This window comes from Natrix helvetica (genome assembly GCF_964273705.1).
Source record: "Natrix helvetica genome assembly, chromosome: 1".
NCBI lineage: Eukaryota > Metazoa > Chordata > Lepidosauria > Squamata > Natricidae > Natrix > Natrix helvetica.
The window spans coordinates 161,918,244-161,942,752 of NC_138548.1; the positions used below are offsets into that span (position 1 = coordinate 161,918,244).

General features: G+C 39.7%; 1 protein-coding gene across 2 annotated transcripts in view; it reads right to left on the reverse strand.

The window, feature by feature from the left end:
• The window catches only part of STK39 (serine/threonine kinase 39), a 148,727-nt gene that overhangs the window by 35,894 nt on the left and 88,324 nt on the right, over positions 1–24,509 (reverse strand). For both annotated transcript variants that reach the window (XM_081935186.1, XM_081935187.1), the window contains exons 11-14: positions 6,271–6,393; positions 6,147–6,176; positions 5,335–5,397; positions 1,666–1,733 (exon numbers count right to left, since the gene is read on the reverse strand). In XM_081935186.1, the coding sequence (XP_081791312.1) occupies positions 1,666–1,733; positions 5,335–5,397; positions 6,147–6,176; positions 6,271–6,393 (284 nt within the window). The remainder of the gene's footprint in view (positions 1–1,665; positions 1,734–5,334; positions 5,398–6,146; positions 6,177–6,270; positions 6,394–24,509) is intronic.

A 24,509-nucleotide genomic window follows, 5' to 3' on the forward strand; every position in this document is an offset into this window, starting at 1 on the left:
TTGTGGTGAAACACAGAGAGCTTTGGCTGTTACAAGAGGCATAACCCATTCTTCCTTTCACCAACTACATAAAAATGCAAAATAAAACTTACATAAAAGAAAAGCCTTCATCTTAGCATTTTCTGATATGCTTGACCTCTGATAGGCTTGACCTGTTCTGACCTAGGCTTCCCAAGAGCATGAAGCAAACTCCTTCTCCCAACAAAAACCCATTTTATTAATGTGCTGTGAATTCTGCTCATTCAAATCCAGCGAAGTCTTTCAAGGGAGGATTTACAATCACAAACCTTATCTGGCTTGGAGAGTTGCCAGGCTGATACCTGCAACACTTGGCAAGGAGTCTTGGAGAGTCACGAACCAATTAACGAACTAATTGTCTCCTGCAAACTCCACTCCCCTTTTGCTCCTCTTTTATTTCCTCTGGGATGGGCCATTCATTGTCCACCTGTAGCCTTACTCCCAAATCGACCCCTGTTCTTTAGCTGTTCCCTTCTGGCAATTCTGTGCATGCGTACACTGGGAACAGGCTCCAGCTGTTCATCTCTCTCACTGATGTCTGACTCTGAAGGCAGCTGATAACTACCAGATGTCCCTGGCCCCCTCTCTGCCTCCGACACAGAGCCCTCATCAGAGCCTTCCCCAGACTCCAGGACTGGCCCATGTTCCTCCCCAACCTCCTCACTGTCTTAATCTGCTGCCAGCTGTGCTGGCCACTGATGGGCCACAACACGACCCATAGACCTTATATAGGACTACACTGCAAACAAACTATGGAGAAATATGTAAGTATTTTTTTTTAAATGAGAGGCAATGACCAGTTCTTCCCTCAATGAAGCCAATACTACTGCATAGGTCCAACCACCCATCACTTCCCAGGCAACCAGGAGGGGCACAGAGCTAATAAACAGGTTAGGTTATCATTCCTCAGAGAAACTGGGAGAAATAACTCTTATTTACAATAAATAAAGATACAAATCAGCTTTGAAGAGGTTTTAATTTTCCTAGTTATTTTAGATAGATTAGAAGAAAAGAGAAACTAAACTAGGAATATAAAAAAACCTAAGAAAATTAATTAGCTGTCCATAAAACTTGGTTAGGAATCACTCATTTTCTTAAAATGGAAATCAACTTAAGTCTCCTTCCAAACAACTATGACATCTGATAAACCATATTTGCATCATTTTAAAAATGGTAAAAGTGCTTGAAAAATATATCCGTTATTTTTCTCATAACCTCTTCTCACCGTTGACCAAACCTGCCCAATAAAAATGTTTTCAACAAGCAATTTGTAATGTAACCATGGTTATTTCTGTTACTGGTTGACTGCTATAAAGTAAAAGAAGCTCCTTAAAATCTCTAAGATCCTGAAACGAAAGGAAAGAGGGAGGGAAAAAAACTGCAAAATATTTAATAAAGAATGCATTTAGCCTAAAAATCTTTTCATTTTCTGTATTTCGTTCTTCCATTTTTTAAAAAGCAATTGAAAGAGAGCAATTAGTCGTGAGAACACCATTCATGTTGGTTATATTGGGAGGCTGACCAACCATGTTAACATTTCTCTTGTTAATATTATGAGAAATTAATGAAGAGAATCATGTATGAACAGATTTGAATAGGCCAAAAAAAAAAAGGAAATGAAGATAAAAGAGAGATTATTCCTCTTACCTTAGTCGTAAAACAAGATTCACAGCACATGGAACAGAGCTATATTCATTTGTAATAGCAGAACGTGCCTTAATGAAAAAGAAGGAGGGAATACATCTTTTTAAATTGCCATATTAAAAACTGGGATGGGTTCAATTCTTTAAGGTAATAATTATCCAGTTTAACTTAGAGGTCATCACTAATCTGAAATTGCAAGTCAGATATTAAAACTGGCACAGATTACAGTAAGGTGGCAAAGGGAAAAACCAATATAAGTCTATTCTCCTAATTAATCTGATAAATGTATGGTATTAAAACAAAAGCCCTTCGAATTTTAAACACTTTCCCAACTTAATACGTTGGGATGCTACTAACAAATTTCTTGTTTATTTAACCGAGCAGTACACTTTAAGAGAATCCTAGCAGTGATTATTGTTTGCCTCTTTATTGCATAAAATAAAAGATTAAATAGCTGGAAAGTAGCCATAGCCTTTGGTGACAATTAGAACATTCACATTTGATATAAACAAAGTTTAGTGACACTGTTCACACATTTCAGCAATAATGCATAATACTACATCTTCCCTTCAAATCATCATGGGAAGAGTCAACTTTGCCCAACTACTAAGTAAACAGTTTCCTCACCCAGTTGCCATTATCAATGCTATTCCAAAAGTGCTTTTTCAAAAGGCAACTGGACCTTGTTTTCCTTTGAAGATGTTTCGCTTCTCATCCAAGAAGCTTCTTCAGAACTGAAGTAGCTTCTAGGATGAAAAACGAAATATTTTCAAGAGAAAAACAAAGTCCAGTTGCCTTTTGAAAAAGTACCTTTGGCACAACCATAACTTGGATGACTGAGAATCTCCGTAGACATTATCAATGTTGATTTTACACATCACACTAAATCATAAAGTTATGGACTGAGCTGGTGTGCAATTTAGGGGTCCCTCCTGGACTCACAGCTCCAGCTCATGGAGCAAATTGCAGTCATAGCTAAGGAGGCCTTTACACATATTCAACTAGCGAGCCAACTGCATCTTTCCTGGACCAGGAAGCCTTGCTCATAGTCACTCATGCTGTCACCTATGAATCAGAGGTGCAAGGCCTCCACATGGAGCTAACCTTGAAGATCACCTGGAAGCTTCCGCTGCTTCAGAATGTGCCATTGCAGAGGTGGGCTTCACATAATTCATAATTTAACAACTGGTTCACCTTGTACAGAACCGAAAATGTGAGCGCGCCTTCCTCGCTTGTGTGCTGCTGCAAACACACGGCGATTTCCTGCACGCAGCTTCCAGCACACCTTCTTGGGCAGTAATGGTGAGTACAGAGGGCAAGGCGTAGAAATCAACTGGGCTGCATGGGCAGGGTGAGTGAGCCAGAGAGTGAGATATATAGGACGGGATAGCACCGGGGCGGATGGACAGGCCCAGCTGGTGGGGAGAGCTACCGGTATGGGCGAACCGGTCCGAACCAGCATCAGCCACCTCTGGTGATGGGTGTTTTTAGGTTTACCCTTATAACACCTCTATTATGGAAGTTGTCCTGGCTTCCAGTTTTCTTCCAGGTGCAATTTAAGATGCTGGTTATCAGCTTTAAAGCCTTATAAGAGACAGGACCAGGTTATCTGTGGGACTGCCTTTCCTTAAGGATGCCTACCTGTCTTATCAGAATAGGTAGGGTAGACATGCTTCCAGTCCCGTCACTTAAAACATTGCCACCTTACGGGAGCTAGGAACTGTGCCTTTTCTGACCCATGAACCTTGGCAGGCCTCTACCTTCCTAAATTTTCAAAAAGCACTGAAGACCCAGAATTTTCTTCAAGCTCTGGGATAGGATGAGGCCAAAAGGCATGGTGGAAGCTTGAATTGGCCTTGGTTTTTTTTTTTAATGTCTGTAGTTTAAATACTTTGTTATGTTGTTTTAATTCTTGATTTGAGTTTGGTATAAGATGGGCAGCTACATAAATGTTTAATGCAATGCAATGCAAAATACAAATATGCAACGCATATACCACATTTTTTGGAGTATAAGACGCACCAGAGTATGAGATGCACCAAGGTTTTGAAGAGGCAAATTTAAAAAAAAGTAGGGAGGTAGATAGAGGGATAGAGAGGGAGAGAAAGAAAGAGAAATACGGTAGGTAGGGAGAGTAGGTAGGTAGGTAGGCAGACAGACAGGCAGGTAGATAAAGAGATAGAGAGAGAAATAAAGATAGATAGATGATAAATAGATAGATAGATAGATAGATAGATAGATAGATAGATAGATAGATAGATAGATAGATAGATAGATAGATAGATGGATAAATACAGTAGTTAGGTAGGGAGAGAGAGTGTGTAGGTAGGCAGGCAGAGGGATAGAGAGAGAGAAATAGAAAGAGATAGAGAAATACAGTAGATAGGTAGGGGAGAGAGAGAGTAGGTAAGTAGGTAGGCAGAGAGAGAGAGAGAGAGAGAGAGAGAGAGAGGGAGGGAGGGAGGGAGGGAGGGAGGGAGAGAGAGAGAGAGAGAGAGAGAGAGAAATACAGTAGGTAGGTAGATGTTTCCAGGTACATTTATCCATGTGCTGGAGAAGGAAATCGCTGACAAACCTTAAGACTTTGTTTCTGCTGGAACAGCACTTGGTCAATGTAATTCTCATCAATCAGTTAAGGAACTTTCCGAAAGGAAAAAAAAAAGTTTTTGCACTCTGCAAACCTCCGAAAAAATGGCCCGTTTTTTACGAAAATGGGCCCGTTTTTTTTCCAAATAAAAGGCATGAATAGCTTTGGGGGGGCTTGCAAAGTGCTCCTTTGGAGGGACAAAAACAAGCAAAAAACGGCCAGTTCTTCATGAAAACGGGCCCCCTTTCTGTCAAAAAAAATTGTATGCATACCCTTATGGAGGCTTATAGAGTGCTGCTGGGGGCGGGGGAATGGCCCATTTTTTGCTTATTTCTCCCTTCCCCAGCCCCCAGGAGCTCTCTGAAAGCCTTCATAAGGGTATGCACGGCCATTTTGGTGAAGGGGGCGGATTTCGGGAGGCAAAAAATGCTGCATTTGATGTATAACACGCACCCAGATTTTCAGCCTCTTTTTTTGAGGGAAAAAGGGTGCGTCTTATACTCCGGAAAATACGGTATGCATTTTTTAGCTTAGCCTATGGCATGGACTTAACCATTACAACTGGTCATCAATGATTCATGGCTGAGCATTGTATAAACCAGATCAGTTGTTGAACTAGCCATGAGTAAAGAAACACATAATTTGAGAACCCAGTCAATCTTTAAATCAGTTTGTGGCCTAGTGAATCTGTAATCATTGACAAATTGGGATTGCAAGGAAGCGATTACAGGGCTACTTCAGTCAAAGTCTGTATCTACTAGATGACACAATTTGAGTGCAAATGAACTCAGGGGTCCCCACTAGTGGGCCATGAGGAGTTTGCAATGGGGCCGCAGAAACGGCCAAGAAACGCACACATCCTCACTTACACGAAGGTGAGCATGCACGCATGCTCTCCATTTTAGTGAGCGGCAGGAATGTGTGCACACCTCTTGCACAAATGGAGCAGCGCACACGCTTGCCAGCCACTTGCATGGAACCAACTGTTCTTCCTCCCCCGCCGGTCCACAAAGCTGGAAACGTTGGGGAACTTTGAACTAACCAACAAATCTATGCATAATATCTAATGTTAATAGTGACAATACCTGAGAACCTTTTATAGACAGGTTCTGTATTTGGTCAGGGATATTGCTGGAATACACGGAAATCTGTTAAGAAGAGTTTAAATCTTTAGAAGATGGCACAAAATGTCACTTAATACATCCACAATGCAAAAGAGTAAAAACCAGGAATTAAAAAAAAAAAAGGAAGCAGGATTTCAAGCAAGATTTGATGTTGTATTTCCATTAAATAAAGCCCGTTAATCCTGCATAATAAATTTGTGAGAATAGAACTCTTATGTGTCACCGAAATTCTGTCTGCCCTCAAACCCTCCTCTGCAGATTAAGTGAGCACACAAAGAACAAAAGGGGAAGGAAACATTAAGTCTTCATTCATTTATCATTATACTTCAAACTGACTCAAGAGCACAAATTCTCTGGACAAAGTACTAAATTACAAAGAACTTTAATATATTCTGAATAGCTAAAAAAAAACAACTGCTAAATATTGGCTTTATAATATTCAAGTTGAACAACAGACTATACACTTACACATATGGAGTTATTTAAAAGTGGCATACAAAAACTAATGCGTGCAATCTTATTAAAAACTAATACTGCCACATTATGCATCCATGAATTGTGCCTCAGATTCTAGTTATTGCAGAAGAAGCAGTATGGGTTTTTAAAAGCTGAAATCTACATCTCCTTGAAAATGTTAAAAAGATGCTGAAATTCAAATGGTAAAATATTACTGAAAATTACCATTCCAATATTCACATTTTCATGTAAATACAGAGAAAAATTCAATAAAACACACATGCTTACTCACAAAGGGAAATAAATGAACCATTTACCTCTGCATCTTCTTCTTTTACTCTTCTTGACTACAAGGCAAGCATCATAATTAATTAGTTACCAGCTCAGTTATCAAAATAATAAATGATTACTTGAGCTGCCATGCGGTTTCCCCAAAATTACCTTCTCTTGGGAAAAAGCGGCCTTGCCTTCTTCACTTTTCTCATCCATTTCGTCATCGCTCCATTCCCAGTCCCCATCTTCTGTCTTATGAAGATGGCCACTAGAACCAGGTACTCTCCTAACCTAACAAAAGGCAACATTGAAAAGAGGCATGAAGGTGGGATGATGAAGTCACTGGTCTAGGACTGGAAAGGCCTAGCTTCAAAATTTCACTTAACTATGGAGCTCACTGGATGACCTGTGGCAAGTATCTCCATCCAAGCAATCCTTGTAGGGACACTGTGACAATGGACTAAGGCAGTGGTGGAGAACCTATGGCACGCATGCCAGAGGTAGCGTGCAAAGCACTCTCTGTGGGCACTTGTGCCATTGCCCAGCTCTGTGCTGGGTGTCTACTGCGCATGTGCGGGGCTCAGGTGTGCATGCATGCCCTGTGCCTTGCGGTTTGGGTTGGGTCATAGGCACATGTGTGTGTGTGTGTGTGCGTGCGCGCGCGCATGTGCCTACACCTTGCACCTTGGGGCATGGGCACTCAGTGCCTTAAGGTTCGCCATCACTGGACTAAGGATTTCTTTCTTCATCTGAGCTGTCTTCACTGTTGCTTTGATAGCCCCATCTTATCAGAGTCAGCTACTTACAGTATATTTATTAGTATAATATTTACAGTATATTGGATTGCTCTTATCCCCAAAGATCTAACAGACTTAAATAATTATTTAAGTCTCTTAGATCTTTGGGGATAAGAGCAATCCAATAAGTAAAGTCTCATAATTTTTTGTAGCTTACTTTTTTTAAACTAAGGCATTAGATGGAGAAAAATGGAGTAAAATTTCAGTTTTATTCTGTAGTTTTATTCTGACTTAAGTCAGAATAAAACTACATGCGGAAGTAGAAGAATTATCAGACTTTACTTAACAGCAGTTCAAGGAAAACCTACTTATGAAACTGATCACAAGAGTAGCAAATGCCAAAGTGAAAATCACTGATTACGTGGGAGAGGAGGCTCCCACCACACAGTACTGGTTTGTCTCTTACATTATCTAATGTGGATTTTGCCTACAGATGAGGATCCCCAATGGCCACCATTTTCCAAGCATTCTCTTATTCAATTTGCTTTCATTAAGCTACAACACCGAAAGATGAGAAGGAAAGAGGAGAGCCAAGAAATATTTTCTCTGCCTTTGAAGGAAGGGCCTTACTAAGATGAAACCTTCAATACTTGTTTTTCTAAGACAGTGTTAAGATCACAGAGTTGTTAGGAACCAGGCTAATATGGCTTTTTAATGACAACTTTGTCACCAACTTTGTGAGTAAGGTGGCTCAATGTTTTCAATTGTCAAACTGCTGGATATCACATAAGAACTAGCAGTGGCCAGTAACACAGCCCAAGTCTCTAAACCAGGGACTAATGTTGATGGGTCCACAATCACAAAAATAGGGAAGATGCATTTTCTGAAATGACACCTTTACCCCTAAGTAGTTTTTCCTACTTAGACTGAAGTGCACACTTACAAACTCTTATTTTGTCTCTGCTGTCTTTCACAGCCAGCAGAAGCAAGCGAGGGCTAAATATGTACTTATAAGAACAGAAAACAGTTCACTGCCAGTGAAAGAATAATGACCGTTGGGAAAAAGAGGGGGGAAAAAAACTCCCAAAGAACTATATAATGGTACTGGGTCTCAGCCTCTGTCTTGAGGGGGAAATTCTGGGAAAGAAAAAAAAATATGTAAGAAAATAAAGAAGAATGTTTTAAATCCTTTGACTCTTAAGTTCTGTTCCATCTCTCAGAAAAAGTATGGGAACAAGGTCTTGAGTTAATTCAAATTATCTTGGAAACTCCCCAGCAGGTATCGAGTTTAATCTATGAGGTATTTTCCACAACTCAAAGGGTGCCTGCTGGTTCCAGGTATTGAAAACAAAAATGGAAGACAAAACGTTGCAAGCTCTTCAGTTAACGTGAGAGATGGCAATGATTAGCTAATTTGCACCAGTGGTGGGTTCCTACCGGTCCGACTGAATCGGTACTGGTTTGGCGACCTGAGTCATTGGAACCGGCAGCAACCCAGGCCTGCCACGCCCTCAAACCAGTTCTCCTACGGCGCCACCATCTTGATTTTCTGTTCTGCGCATGTGCAGAACAATTTTCCTTGCACAATTTTTTTCCCATTTTTTAACATTTTGTGCATGCGCAGACCTATTTATGTGCAAATGTGCATGCAAGCATAGTGCGCGTCTAGCGTCGGTGAGAGCAAAGCGCAAGCGCAAAATTTTTGTGCGGACTGAACCGGCAGTAATGTCGGCAGCAAACCACCCCTGATTTGCACCCTTGTTTGCACCCAGCACTATATTGCTCCTTTAGACACTCTTACCCACAGAGAAAATCTTTCTGTTAGGTTTAAACATTTCAGTCTACTCAAGTTGTTAAATGCATCCTCAGCAATTTTAAACTACGGGAAAATTCACCAGGAAAACAACATACTGTTAAGACTGTGTCCTGCGCCTGATTGCCTCACTCATATTTTTTATATTCCTCCCCTCCCCCTTTGCAGAATTTCCGAGGGCATACATTTCTTGGACAAGCCATCTTTTCTTAAACTAACCGTTTCTTTGCTGCACAGGATGAACTTCCTTGAAAGGTTAACTCAGTTACCTGAGTTAACAAGTTAACTCAGCTCTGCAACCTTGATTAGTTAATCAACACCCAGGGCCAGTTTGCGCTATCGGGAATTGGCACAGTCCTAATTAGTCCCATGCTAAAAGCTTCCTATTGTATCTTAAGTGGGGAGCAGGTTATGCTTGCCGAGAACAAGATGTTCTTTTTAAGGTACAGATAGTCCTCAACTTATAGAGGGATGCGATGGCTCAGTGGCTAAGATGCTGAACTTGTCGATCAGAAAGGTCAGTAGTTCAGCGGTTCGAATCCCTAGCACCCTCTAACGGAGTGAGCTCCCATTACTTGTCCCAGCTTCTGCCAACCTAGCAGTTCAAAAGCATGTAAAAATGCAAATAGAAAAATAGGAAGGTAACAGCATTCCATGCGCCTTTGCCATTTAATCCTGTCAGCCACATGACCACCGAGATGTCTTCGGACAGTGCTGGCTCTTCGGCTTTGAAACGGAGATGGGCACCACCCACTAGAGTTGGGAATGACTAGCACATATGTGTGAGGGGGAACCTTTACCTTTAGTCCTCAACTTATGACCACAACTGAGCCCCAAATTTCTGTCGCTAAGCGAGACAGTTGCTAAGTGAATCACTGCAGTTGTTAAGTTACTAGCTTGGTTGTGAAGTGAATCTGGCTTCCCATATCTTTGCATGTCAGAAGTTCGCAAAAGGTGATCATATGACCCTGGAACACTGTGACTGTCATAAATATGAGTCAGTTCCAAGCATATGAATTTTGATCATCATGTGACTGTGGGGATGCTGCAATGATTGCAAGTGTGAAAAATGATTATAAGTTGCTTTTTAGTGCCGTTGTAACTTCGAACAGACACCAAATGAACTGCTGTAAATGGAGGACTACTGTATATTTTCCATTGTGTACTTACTTACTCTCTTTTAATCCCTTCCTCTCCAGGGACTACAAATACAAACACTGATCTTCCCTTGCTAATTATCCCAGAAGTGAGAATTTCAAAGGGTGGAGGAATAAGGAAAAGGACTACAAGATTTGCCAGTTTTTCCCAGTTCCCTTTTAGTCAAGTTCCAAAACACGAACCTTCCCCACGGTTAGGGATCACCCAACTGATTGGGTTTATGTCCTTTTGACACTGTAACGCAGCGATGGCGAACCTTTTTTGGCTCACGTGCCATAAGTGGGGGGAGTGCAGGGGGATAGTGTGCGGGCGTGCCGCACCCATAATGCAATGCGCGACCCCTCCAGTGCGCATGCCCGCACTACAGGCACGACCCCCCATTTTTTGCATGCTTTTTTTGCCCTCCCCAGGCTCCAGAGGCTTTATAGGAGCCTGGGGAGGGTGAAAACAGCCTCCCCCGCCCTCTCCGGAAGCCCTCCGGAGGCTTGAGGGACCTTCAGGACGCTTCCCTGAAGCGTCCAGAGTAGTCAAAACGACCCTCAGAGCAAACCGGAAGTCTGTTCCTGAACTTCCGGTTTGCCCGTAGGGCCAGTTTTTTGCACTCTGGAGGCTTCAGGGAAGCTCATGAAGCCTCCGGAGGGCCTCTGGGGGGGCGGGGAAGCTTTTTTCACCTTCCTCAGGCTCCTATAAAGCCTCTGGAGCCTGGGGAGGGCGAAAAATGGCTTTAAAAAAGGATGAACTCAGCTGGCCAGCTGACAAATGGCTCCATATGCCACCTGTGGCACGCGTGCCATAGGTTCGCCATCACTGCTGTAACGTATTTAAGGACAATTTCTTTATAAAACTTTTAAAAAATGTATTAAAAGCCCAAGCATCTCTTTTGGCACTCTCCTTCTTTGGTATCCATCCTGCAAATTCTAAATTAAGTGTCGTCACACAAATTAATGGAAACACACTGTGAGACCTCACGAATGCTATTTAAAAAAAAAAAAACAGCTAGAGTTTATATGTGCAATTTTGCAGTTAATGTATTTTCTTGTGCCTTGCCCATAATCTCTCCTTGTCCATTTAAAAAAAATAAACAAACAGAAAATTCAGCCTGAAGTATTTCGAGCTGCCCTTATAATCACACAGATATTACAACTTCTAGGCAGAAAGAAAATTGCAAGCTGAATCTCTGTTTTCTTCCCTATTTCCACATGCTGTATGCAATTGCATCTCAAGCAGATTTATTATAAGTTATGGACGGCAGAAAAATACCAAGAATGTAAGAAAATGATAAAACCTATTCATCAGTGTTTTGACCTTTCCAGTCCAATCTTCACTTTATGAGGAGCTGCATATAAACATATAACACAAAATTATTCACGTTTAAAAAGATATCCAGGCAATGTACTGGACAAATGGATGGAGATTGTGAAATCTAACACAATGTAGTCTTCATTTGCCCTTAAAAGTCAATACACCCCTTCACCACTTTCTTTTTAATTTTCTGTGTTATTACCCAGGTCCCTTTATTTAAAAATAAAATAAAATAAAAGTGACACCATCTGCCTTGGCAGAGCTTCTCAGAACTGATAAGTAAAATTGCTCCTCAGTAAAAAGAGAGGTTGTCCTCCATAAATAAATTAATTCAAATCACCCCCAAAGACCTATTAATAAACTTGGGGCAGACACAAGAAATAAACTGTGGTAGTAATATTGTAGAAGTAGTGGCAGAACCTAGTGGCGGAGTTAAAAGAGAAATCAGTCTAGAATCTCTATGTAGCCACAAGTGGACAAAGACCAACTTCTCTTGAATTCCATTAACCCTTATCTAATTTCTAACAGGCGCTAATAGTTGAATCCTGTGCATAGGCTTTTCAGTAATAAATCAATTTAATTGAATCTTCATGTAGGGACCTGATTTTTTGCACCTGACAAGTATTCATTCCAGAACAGTGAGAAACATTCATGAAAAGAGCTAACCAAAACATAGCCAGTGGAAACGACTCCCTTAGCCTTCAGAGGTATGATCTACATCTGGGCTGTCAAACTCCCGGCTGGCCACACCCATTCCCGGTTTAGCAAAGGGGGAAAAAAGTCCCGATACGCCATGTGACACCACTGTGACGATGTGAGTTTGACACCCCTGATCTAGATGAACTATGGTGTGAGGTAAAATTCATCCTTTAAAAATAAGTCTGGGGGACCTAACAAAAAATTAAGTGCTTGCATAAAATTAACGCTCCACAAAGCATGAACACTTGGTGGCCTCAGGAGAGCCTACCTGCATGCATAACCTACACCTAAACACTATGCTAAGCCATACAATGGCTTGCTTGGTTTTGACTTAGCCACCAGTTTGTAAACCACAATTCATGATTTAATGTTATAGGTAAACCATGATTGGCTGGGGAATTATGGAATTTGAAGTCCATGAGTCTTAAAGTTGTCAAGTCGGGCACTCCTGCTGTAAACTGTTGATCACACCCTATGCCACAATAAAACGTTTCACCACACCACAGTAAGATTAAGTTGGCCTCTATGCTCCCACTATAGAGTTTGTCGTGTTAAAGTTTGAAATTGCAGTGACCCGGCCGCTTTGTTGTTTTAATCACCAAAAAGCCTGAGACATGGAAAATGTTCCCAGCAGGCCTGGATCTTTCAGCATTTCCTGAGAGAAAGATTCATTACCCTTGTGTTTATTCTTCCTTCTCCAAAATGAAACCAATCTTTATTCCAGAAGCAACCTCAACACTTAATAGATTACAGAACCCAATCTTTATTCCAGAATGAACCTTCTATACATATAAAGGGGGAGCGTGTACGTCATCTTCAAAACTTACCTGCTATCAATGCCCCCAACAGTGGGAAAAATCTTTTTTTTTACTACCAATTCTGTGGGCGTGGCTTGGTGGGCGTGGCAGGGGAAGAATACTGCAAAAAACCCATTCCCACCCCACTCCAGGGGAAGGATACTGCAAAATCTCCATTCCCACCCCTCTCTGGGGCCAGCCAGAGGTGGTATGTGCCGGTTCTCTGAACTACTCAAAATTTCCGCTACCGTATCTCCAGAACCTGTCAGAACCTACTGGATTTCTCCCCTGCCCCAACATACACCTTCGCAGACTGAGGTTTAGCCTAACTCAAACAAATGGGATCAAAAGTGCTTTTCCTGGACTCAAGTTTGTTTGGAAACAGATAAATGGTGTACATACCAGCCATTTTCTCTAAAATTCATTTGATTACTTAATTCAACCCATTCCATTTTTAATTTATGCTTCTCTTATTGCTTAAGGGTTACAAAACCTACCTTTGCGGGCAGTGTAATCCATAGTGTAAAATTGTGACATATTAACAACTCTGAAATTAGTAGCAGACATTTCTGCTGACATAAACACAATTGCAATTTTAGAAATTAATTTTAGCAAAAGAACCCAATGTCCCTCCTCCCATGGATATAACCCTGGTGGAATGAAAGAAAACAACCACAGCAATACCAGAACGTTTCATTGGGAGACCTGAACAATGAAAGTTTAAATTTCTTCTTCTAAGGTTGATAAGGTGAAGTGAATGTTGCCTACTGCAAACCCCTTATACCAGACTGTCAACCCACGTATCCATTAGAAAGGGATGCTTGGCTAAATATATAGGGTGTCTTACACACACAAACACACATGCATAACCTCAGGCCTACCTCCCTGGCTGAAGATAGAAAATGCATGGTGGCTTTATAATAAAGAGCCAAACTCAGACGTTTTTGGAATGGACCTTGACAAGGAATGGAGCCTAGCCTTTGCTAAACAACTAGAATACCCTGAAAAGCTGGAGGAGGTCTAATTTTGGGTTTTTTTCTTTAAAAGGATCTTGCTTCAAGAAGATTTTGGTGAGGGCTTGTTGTTGCTTTTTTGAAATAGTTAACAGGTGAAGGTAGGAATTTATACTAAGAATTTGCTTTTATTCTCCTATCTCTTATTTTCTGTACAACCTATGAACTTGTGTGTTCAGCTGCATTCTTTATTCTAACTTCTGGCTGTGTACAAATACTTTTTTAAAAAAAATATGTAATAATTACTTGATATCTCTCCAGATACTTCCTTTAGATTCTGCCCAAAAAATAGTAACATTTTTTTTAAAAATTAACAAATCAGCGCCATCTTATGGTTGTTTGAAGCATTTCTTTTCCATTTTCTGTTTTTGTAAGAAGCAGTTCTGTTCATCTTATCTTCTTCAATATCGAACATTGGCATTTTAACATTTAAATTTTAAATGAGTACTTTAACATTTTGTTTTTTATTATTAATATTTTACCATTTGGAGAGAAGGGAAATAGGCGTATTTTCCACAGTGAGGGAGAATGGGATGAACCCTTTCGCAGCCAGGAAATGGCATTATAGATATGATTACACTTTAGGCATTCTGCCCTTTTAATTGTCATAAAATCAAAACATGATGTCATTGCCCCACACTACCCTGTTTCCCTGAAAATAAGACCTTTCCGAATAATAAGCCCAATCGGGCTTTTGAGTGCATGCGCTAAAATAAGCCCTTCCCCAAAAATAAGCTCTCCACGAAAATATTGCAACACAGCAGCAGCCATGAGGTGACCACGCTCGCCTCAAAAATAATAAGACCTGCCTGAAAAATAACACCAAGCGCTTATATCGGGGGACGAAAAAAAAATAAGACTCGTCTTATTTTCGGGGAAACAAGGTAGCTGAAGTATACCACACACACACACACACACACACACACACACACACACACACACACACAAGAAGATAGGACGTGGTAGGAGATGGACTAGGTGGTGAAGATTCGGAGGGCTTCTGAGAGAGGGGCTGGACCCCCAACACTCCACCCTGTTGTATAAGAGAACTTTGGGACTCCATGAAGGATTTTTATTAAGTGCAGGCATAAGGCATTTAATATGTATGTATATGTGTACCCTGTTTCCCTGAGAATAAGACCTCCCCGGATAATAAGCCCAATCGGGCTTTTGAGCGCATGAGCTAAAATAAGCCCTCCCCCAAAATATTGCAACCCAGCAGCAGCCATGAGGTGACCATACTCGCTGCCTCCTGCACCTCAAAAATAATAAGACCTCCCCAAAAATAAGGCCAAGTGCTTATTTCAGGGATCAAAAGAAAATAAGACCCTGTCTTTATTTTGGGGAAACATGGTACATGTATACATGTACACACAGAAAAATCAGTTTGGTGTAAATAGTTAAAGATGTTGGACTAGAAGGCAGGAGACTCTGCATTTTAGTTCCCTCTTAGGAATCGAAGCTGGCTGGGCAACTTCGGACCTTTCCAAAGTTGGATCTTTTGGCTTTAGACTGGCAAATTGAGAAACATCTACCTATCAAACCACACTGGACTACCATAGTCTATCACCATCCATAGCTTTTGATGAGAAGATTTTCCTTCTTCCTGCAGTGGATATAACCCACCGAGAGGGAGACACACACACAAAGTACTGTACATATTACTAGACATAAAAGTCTAATGTACAAGTAGCCCTCATTTACTGACCACAATTGGATCCAGCCACTCTGTCACTAAGCAACGCAGTCATAAAGTAAAAATATCACGTGACAGTGGCGGTTGTCAATGAACCACCATAAGTAGTTAAGTGTGATGTTACATGACCACGGTTTGAGATTTCCTGCTTGTTTCCCCACTGACCTGCTTATTGGAACTGAACCCAAACCTCTGTTTGTGTATGTGTGCAGGATTAACAAGCACCTGCCAGCATAGCACAGTTGTGTGGAAGAAGACAAGATGAATGTCAGCTGTAACAGAGAATGCAGGACAAAGTAAAGGACAAAATAAACTATGATAGGAAGAAGTAAAAAACAATTATTCTGGTTTCAATTCAATAAGAAGCTAGAAGATGGAGAAATGTCCATGAACTTATACAGGGAGAATATTTTTTGCTAATGTGACTGGAACCAATTAAGAATAGCAATACCAATAAAGGTAATTCTATCTAAGTGTAAAGAATTTTTTAAGAGCACGGGGGGCGGGGGGGGGACGACACACAATGATATGATAATAAGCTACAGTAAAAGCAACGGTAAGTATGAATGATGAAATAAACTCATTCGACCACTAGAACCACTAGATAAACCAAATAAACCACTAGAATTCAGTTTAAAGTATTTGCAAATTGATGTCATTATTGCACTACAAGCAAATCATCAAATATTCATTTGTTCAGTTATAATTGAATTACCATAAAAGATGTTTATAAAAATGGATATTATCCCATTTAATTAAGACAATTAGGAACATTTAGAGGGAAAGAAGAAAAACGGTTTAAAAGAGATCCTTTTACCATAGATATTTTAATGTAGTTTCTTATTAGCTACAAAAGAACCCATTTTTAACGCATCCATTTAATGCATTTTACCGCACGTGGCAATCTTGATTTCAGCCATGAGTCTGAGATTTTTTTATTTTCTCTGTAAATGAGGAAAGAATAGCGATATGGGAAAAATATATTACAGAGACTCCTCTGTATCTTGCTCATCATTTAATGATTGCAGGAGATAACAATGAATAAATAGATCCCATGCATAACTCTCCTGCACTCAGAATCCACTTCTGATATAATGTATGTTGAACTATCGCATCTTGGAAATAAAAATCATCACAATATTCTCTGTATTCTCTTTCTACCCATTACGGACGTCTCTAAAAGGAGGAATAGAAAATAAATTACCAGCAATAGCAAAACTAAGATAAAGGAAAACAAGTTCCCTAAAACAGGGGTGTCCAAACTTGGGAACTTTAAGACTTGTGGACTTCAACTCCCAGAATTCCCCAGCCAGCATGGCTGGCTGGGGAATTCTGGGAGTTGAAGTCCACAAGTCTTAAAGTTCCCAAGTTTGGACACCCCTGCCCTAAAACACAACTCGACAATAAAAAATGCCGGGCGTTGCGTGGCTTCCCTGAGCTCCATTTTCTCTGGCAGAGGCACCACATACCATGGGCCAGATCTGGGCCCCAGGCCTTTAGTGTGACACCCCTACCATAGAGAGACGTAACGGTTAAACCCCACTCTTTTCAGAATCCTGTCTGCATGTGGAAACAATTGGAGGGGAAAAAATTTCCCAAGTAGCATATTCCATAAATGCAAAGGAAGCTGCACAAAACTGTAAAATAAGTCAGCAGGACTTGAGATTCTCTGTAAAAACCTTTGGATATTTCAGAGATAACTGAATTTATTTTACAGTTTGTAGTGTGCAAAATGTTAAGTTAAACAGATACAAGTACAGGCAATCCTCAATTTATAACAGTTTGTTTTAGCAGCCCTTCAAAATTACAACAGCACAGAAAAAAAGTGACTTATGACCGTTTTTCTCAGTTATGACATTTTTCCAGCATCCCCATGGTCATGTGATCAAAATTCAGAATGCTTGACAACTGGTTCATATCTATGACGGTTGCTGTGTCTCGGGATCGTGTGATCCCCTTTTGCAACCTTCTGACAAGTAAAGTCCATTGGGAAGCCTGATTCACTTAGCAACCAGGTTACTAATTTAATCAACTGCAGCAGTTCACTTAACAACTGAGGCAAGAAAGGTCGTAAAATGGGGCAAAACTCACTTAACAAATGTCTCACTGAACAGAAATTTTGGACTCAATTGTGGTCATAAGTTGAGGACTACCTGTAGCATCCCTGTGGCCATGTGATCAAAATTTCAACACTTGGCAACTGGCAGCTCTTTATGATAGTTGCAGCATTCCGAGGACATCTTTTGCGACAAACGAAGTCAACCGGGAAGCCAGATTCACTTAAACAACTGCGGTGTTTCACTTAACCACTGTGGCAAGCAAGGTCATAAAATGGGACAAAACATATTTATCAACTGTACTTGCTTGCTAAAGGAAATTCTGGGGCTCGGTTTGATCGTAAGTCAAGGATCGCCTGCATTGAGGATTCAACACAGATCTCTACTAGCCCGCTTAACAGTCAGCTAAAATGGAAGCTTTTTCCAACCATAAACTCGATTAGAATTAATAACAGACTGGAAGTCCTTCGGGAAACAAGAAGCATGATCCATTCTTCAGCGGATCATGAAATGTTGCCTATTTGGACAGTCTGTCCTGTTCTGAGGGTGTTACTGAAAAACATGAATAATTCATATTCTACTTTTCTACTTTACATAAGGAGCTGCAAGTGTAGAATGTGATAGTTTCATCTGTTATTCTCAGTTTAAGGAATTTAACAGTAATAGCAACCGGCGGTAGTTTTTGTGGCACAATACAAAACTGCAATTACTCAATTTTGGCACCCAACATTAAGACTACTTTTTTAGATGCAGTCACTAATATGATATGCTTGACTGCTTTGAGCAATTTATCCGTAGGATAACAATGATTAGCTAGCAGGATACGGCAAATAAAGTTGCTCTGTTTATCCTACTAGATAGCACTTAGCAATAAAACACTTAGACTTATATACCACTTCACAGTGCTTTACAATCCCAAGTGGTTTACAGAGTCAACCTATTGCCCTCAACAATCTGGATCCTCATTTTACCCATCTCAGAAGGATGGAAGGCTGAATCAACCTTGAGCCTGGTGAGACTCGAACTGCCAAACTGCAGGCAGCCAGCAGTCAGCAGAAGTAGCCTGCAGCACTGCGCTCTAACCACTGCGCCACCATGGCTCTTACTACTAGATTCCCTTAACTACTTATTTAACAATTTGTCCTGCCTTCAAGCACTTATGCCTCCAAAGGCTTACAATATTTGCAAAATAACCCAACACAGTAGACTAGATAAACAAGGGGAACCTTATAGGGAATTTAGTTTTTCATTTTTGCCCAGCCACAAGGTCTTAACGGCTGAAAAAAGAAGCCTAAAAGAGTTCAAAGTCGGCCTAGAAATGATGTCTTTAAACTTTTCCCTCTTGTGGCAACCATAATTGAGTCTCTTTTTGTGTGTCCCCTCCAATCTATGCTAAACGTAACAAAAATGACATCATGTGTTTCAGATGCTTACAGCAAATGCACAAGATAGGGAAAGGGAAGAAGCAATGTACAACAAGGTTATAAATTCTTGATTCCTAACTTTAGTTTATGTCAGGTCTGTTAATGATAAAAAATAACTATTCAGTATTTTTAAATTGGCACATGTAATATCAATGTTTAGCCCAAGCTACTTTGGTTTGGTTTAATCTTTGAGGATTATGGAGGAAAATCACTGACCATAATTAAAAAACAGTATGTTATTTATTCTGCCAAGTGAAATAATACTTAACAACCCATGTGCACAACTCCAAAGGAGTAAACTCCCAGTCCATAAGTCAAACTCTGGAACAATCTTTCCCTTCCACACATGGATGGAGATTATGAAAGTTGGTGCGACATATCTGGCTGGCACTTTGTTGGGAAAAAAGCTGCCCTGAATATACACTACAGAGAGAAAACCATATTAAACCCAACATATTAAGGGCAATTCACAGGATTCATTTTGAAAACAATTCTCAGACAATGGGGGGAAAAAAATCTCCATGCCACTCCAACAGAGGAGAGCTGTTAGTACAGTTACAGGATCACAGCTCATCAACATTCCTTTTGGCATTATATATTTGTGATTCTATAATATTGTTAAATGTATTCAGCATGTTCTATATTATTACAATGTTGCTTATGAAATAGTATGCAATAGGTAGGAGTAAAAGTCAGACCTCATTGGCTAATTACAATAGGTTTTATTAGTTTTATTCTATTTTTTTCAGAAAAAAATTATTGTAATTTAGGAATGTTCAGAAACCATAACTCTAGAAAATAAGAATATATTTAGAAGAAAATAACTAGAAATATACATATTTAATGTATTTATATTTATGTAATAAATTGTCTATGGGGGCTGATTTTTTGTACAGCATGTAGAATACTTGTAAAAAGGACAAATCTAGAAAATAAAATGTTAATAGTTTCACCAATTACTAAGAACATTTTTCCCTTTTAGCATGAAATGTACAATTCTCTGCTCTTAGTATATACTTGTACAAATACTATTACTAGCAAATGTACTACTGCCCTCTGCTGTATATTTTAGGAATAAATACAAAAACAATTCACCGTAACAACTGCTGTTCTCACGCCGCTGATAAATCAGTCATTCACACTTTTTTTTAAAAAAAGAAACAATTATGTGCAATTAGAAATTGATAGAGAAAATGCACAATACATAATGATTTTCAGGTCTGTCCTTCAAATGTATTGGCACATACTAATGTTAAGCCAGATTCTTGAATCAATCAAATAAAAAAAAGTTACACAAGTGGTAGCTTCCTTTGGCAAGTTCAATTGAAATATTCAAAAAGAACTGGGGCCTTTTTTTCTTCTATGAAAAAATAAAGCCCATGTTTAAATATCTTTCCAACAGAAACCTGTAGCCTTGCAAGTACATAATACCTACTCAATCAGGTTCTATGTTTATTTACAAATATCAAGACACTGATAAACACCTTAACATTGGAAAAGAACAATGTTTGAGTTTTGGAATGCATGAGCCATGGTGGCGCAGTGGTTAGAATGCAGTACTGCAGGCTAATTCTGCTGACTGCCGGCTGCCAGCAGTTCGGCAGTTTGATCCCGACCGGGCTTAAGGTTGACTCAGCCTTCCATCCTTCCGAGGTGGGCAAAATGAGGACCCAGATTGTTGGAGGCAATACACAGACTCTGTAAACTGCTTAAAGAGGGCTGTAAAGCACTGTGAAGCAGTATATAAGTCTAAGTGCTATTGCTATGCCATGGCAGCAATTTGCAAAGTAACCTAATTGAGCAAAACATGCTTCCATGCAATTCTAAAGCAGAACCATCGGAGGGACAAAACTGAGACCACTAGCAAATCATGGACATATACACACGTATATATGCGCACACATACAGAGAGAGAGAGAGAGCACCAGAGTCAGTTTTTACAATAGCCTTTTAAGATTTCTAAAGGACAAGCTTGCTTTAAGACTTTTGCACTTAATAAAGGACCTCTTCTGAATAAGTTATATATCACAATATCATCACTTTTTCCTGGTAACAGAAAGCACTAGGGAAGCCTTTTTTCTCTAATTTTTAAAGTGAATGTCTATGTTAAAGGATACTTTTATAAATATATTTTGAACTAGGATGTAATCTTGGGGAAAACAGCTTGACTGATATGAAGTAGAATTGAAAACCAACCCAATTAAAACCAGAATTTTGCAATATTTATGGAACAGCTCTGCTTGGCGACATCTGCAACTTCAATAATGACCTACTAGCTGGCATTTAGACGGGAAAGAAAAGTACTGGTATGTTTTGGCTTTCAAATACAGGCTACTTGTACTAAAAAAAAAAAGATTAAGCAGATTTGTTGTTTATCGATAGAAAATCAACTCTCTGCCAACTCCAACCAAGTTAGGAATCTTAACAGGAAGGTACCTATTGGCTCATTTGAAAAAACAACAGGCAATCTGCTCCATCTAGTGGCTGTTCTTGGACAGTCTTAATTCCTATCAGTACATTTTTCTGTACTAAAAGAAGAACAAGACTGAGTGGTAATTTGCTATGTAAATACTAAGGACATCTGTTGCAAAAAGATCTTACTTGAAGAGCTGTCAAAACAATTCAAACCAATTGCAATTTCCATCCCCAATGTCACAGGCCTAGCAAAGAAAGTCATTTCAAGCTAGATTTATTATTTATGGCCTTTGTTAAAAAGGTATGCCCATAAGTGATCAATACACTCCTTACACTCCCACCTGTTCCGACTGGCAGGCCTGGCATAATTCAACTGTCCCTCCTGGCAAATGTATTATATCTGGTTATTTTAGGGGTTTTTTAATTTACTGTATTTGTTTTTAGGGGTTTGAATTTATTTTATATCTGCTTTGTACAGTTCTTTTAACTACATTTTAACCTCCTCCATGTCAATTGTCAACTGTACATATTTAATTTAATTTTATTGTATCCTGTTATATTTTGTATGAACTGTACACCGCCCCGAGTCCCTTGCGGGAGAGGGGGCGGTCTAGAAGCATTAATATTATTATTATTATTATTATTATTATTATTATTATTATTATTATTATTATTATTATTATTATTATTATTATTATTAAGGGTTAAAAAAAAGTTATGGACTTCACCTGATCACTGAGGTAGGGGGGAAGGCGTGAGGTGTTGTTTTGTCACAATGAAGATCAGAAATATCAGAATCTAAGTAAAGGTAAAGGTTCCCCTTGCACATATGTGCTAGTCATTCCTGACTCTCATCTCTGTTTCTAAGCCAAAGAAATAGTGTTGTACGAAGATGTCTCCATGGTCATCTGGCCGGTATAACTAAACGCCGAAGGCGCACAGAATACTGTTACCTTCCCACCAAAGGTGGTCCCTATTTTTCTACTTGCATTTTTTATATGCTTTCGAACTGCTAGGTTGGCAGAAACTGGGACAAGTAACGGGAGCTCAATCCATTACACAGTGCTAGGGATTCAAACCGCTGAACCGCCGACCTTTCTGATCGACAAGCTCAGCACCTTAGCCACTGAGCCACTGCATCCCTATTGAGCCACCACTCTTGCAATTTTCATCAGCTCAACTTCACTATCAAAAGTCATCATCTGTACACCATCTTATTTGCAGCATGCTTAATTTGAGAGACTTGCTTGCATGAATTTGCATATATTATATGGGGCACTCCAGCACTTTAGGCCAGTTGTATTTCAGCTTTACTGGCACAACCGAATCCCACTCCAAGACTAGCCAGAGTCTTCACTATAGCAATGCTATCATTGCATTTTTATGTGCTTTTGACAGCATAAAATGGAAAGACTCTAGAAAGGGCTTTGTACCACTGTAAGTGTTTTTTCAGCACATCTCCAAGGTCAGCAACATAAAAAGCATCTTTATCATCTGAAGAAGAAACTTCATTCTCATCATTCATCTAGATTCACATTCATAATCTAAGCTAGCAAAAATATTTCTGCATTTGTTTTTGCCAAAGAAACACGAAGACTCAAACCAAAAATGACTTTGAAACAGACAGGTGCTAAGAGGGGAATTCTGGGAGTTGTAGTATTGCGACAGCTGAAGAGCTAGTTTAATGTCAAATCTCCCTCTTTCCGGTCTCTCTATGAAAGAATGTAGACCTGCCCTTGGCGCAAAGAACCATTCAGGGAAGACAATTGTCAAAACACAGTCCCGAGGAACTGAAAAATGTGATAAAGAAATCTAAAATAGCCCTGCCTTTATTTTGTTTGATATATGAGGGAGTAGAGTAAAACTGATAGGCTTCCAAGATTTTGTCATTCTAACCTGTAACAATAAAGAGTTTCTAGAATCCCTGCCGCTTTTGTTTCTCGACCTTGCCTCCCTCAAAAAGTTGTCACATTCTCTCACACACATACCTATACACAGTGCAACGTAATAGAAAAGGAAGCAGGGAGTAGCTGCAATCAATGCTATATAACATGCCTGTTTTGACTAGTCTTTACTAATTGTTCAAATACTTGTACAACAATTCTCCTTATCCCACATGATTTCCACTTTGACTGAAGCTGACAGGATGAAACTACACAGGTTGGAGAAGGTTAAACAAGACATTATTACACGGCGAAGAGATGTCAATATTGTTTAGTAGGGGATCTACTTACAGATTGAGGTTCAATTAAATCTTCCCTTCCTTTGATTAGAATTCAAGAGAAGAATAATCTCTGGGCCACTGTACTATTATTCTTAGCATGAATGTGATGTTTTCCTTGATTGCAAATGCCACAACAGCTTTAAGCGAAAGGAAAAATTAAAACTCCAAAGTCCCAGAAGAAAATCTCAGCCTCCTAAACCTAAAAAAATAGCTACATTTATTTCATTACACTATTTGTATACCAACTTTTTATTCCACTGAATATACTCAAAGGAGCTAACAATAATTAAACTATGAAAAAAGTTAATAATCACTGCTAAAATGGGGTTGGCAGTAATAAAGATGATCTATTTAGAAAACCCATCTTCATTGCTTTTTCTCTCCCCACCAAACATACAAATACACTATTGTTACTATACCGCTACATGCCAATATAGTGTAATAAAACTGCCAATCTCTGTAACCCACATGGCCTCAATTCTGCTACACTTAGCATGGCAGTTCGGTGTCTGTACAGCAGGAATGGGAAACCTATAATTCACCAGATGTTTCCATAGGTAAATCGTAAGGTGATTCAACAACATTTAGTCACAAGTTCTCTATGCATTCAGGCATAGTAGCTGTCCAAATGCTGAACCTGGAGCTCAAGAAGAATTATCAGAAGAAAGTAGCTGCTGCATATTGCCTGCCCTTTCACAGCACTACACAGGGAGTCCTTGATCTACAACCGTTCATTTAGTGATAGTTTGAAGTTACAACAGCCCTGAAAAAAGTGACTTATGACTGTTTTTCACACTAATGATGTCATGTGATCAAAATTCAGACACTTGGCAAGTGACACATATTTATGATGGTTGCAGTGACCCGGAGTCATGTGATCACCTTTGGGGACCTTCATTGACAAGCAAAGTCAATGGGGGGGGGCAGATTTACTCAACAAACTGTGTTATTAATTTAACAACGGTGGTGATTCACTTAAAAACTGCGGCAAGAAAAGTCATAAAATGGGGCAAAACTCACTTAGCAAATGTCTCACTTAGCAACAGAAATTTTGGGCTCAATTGTGGTCATA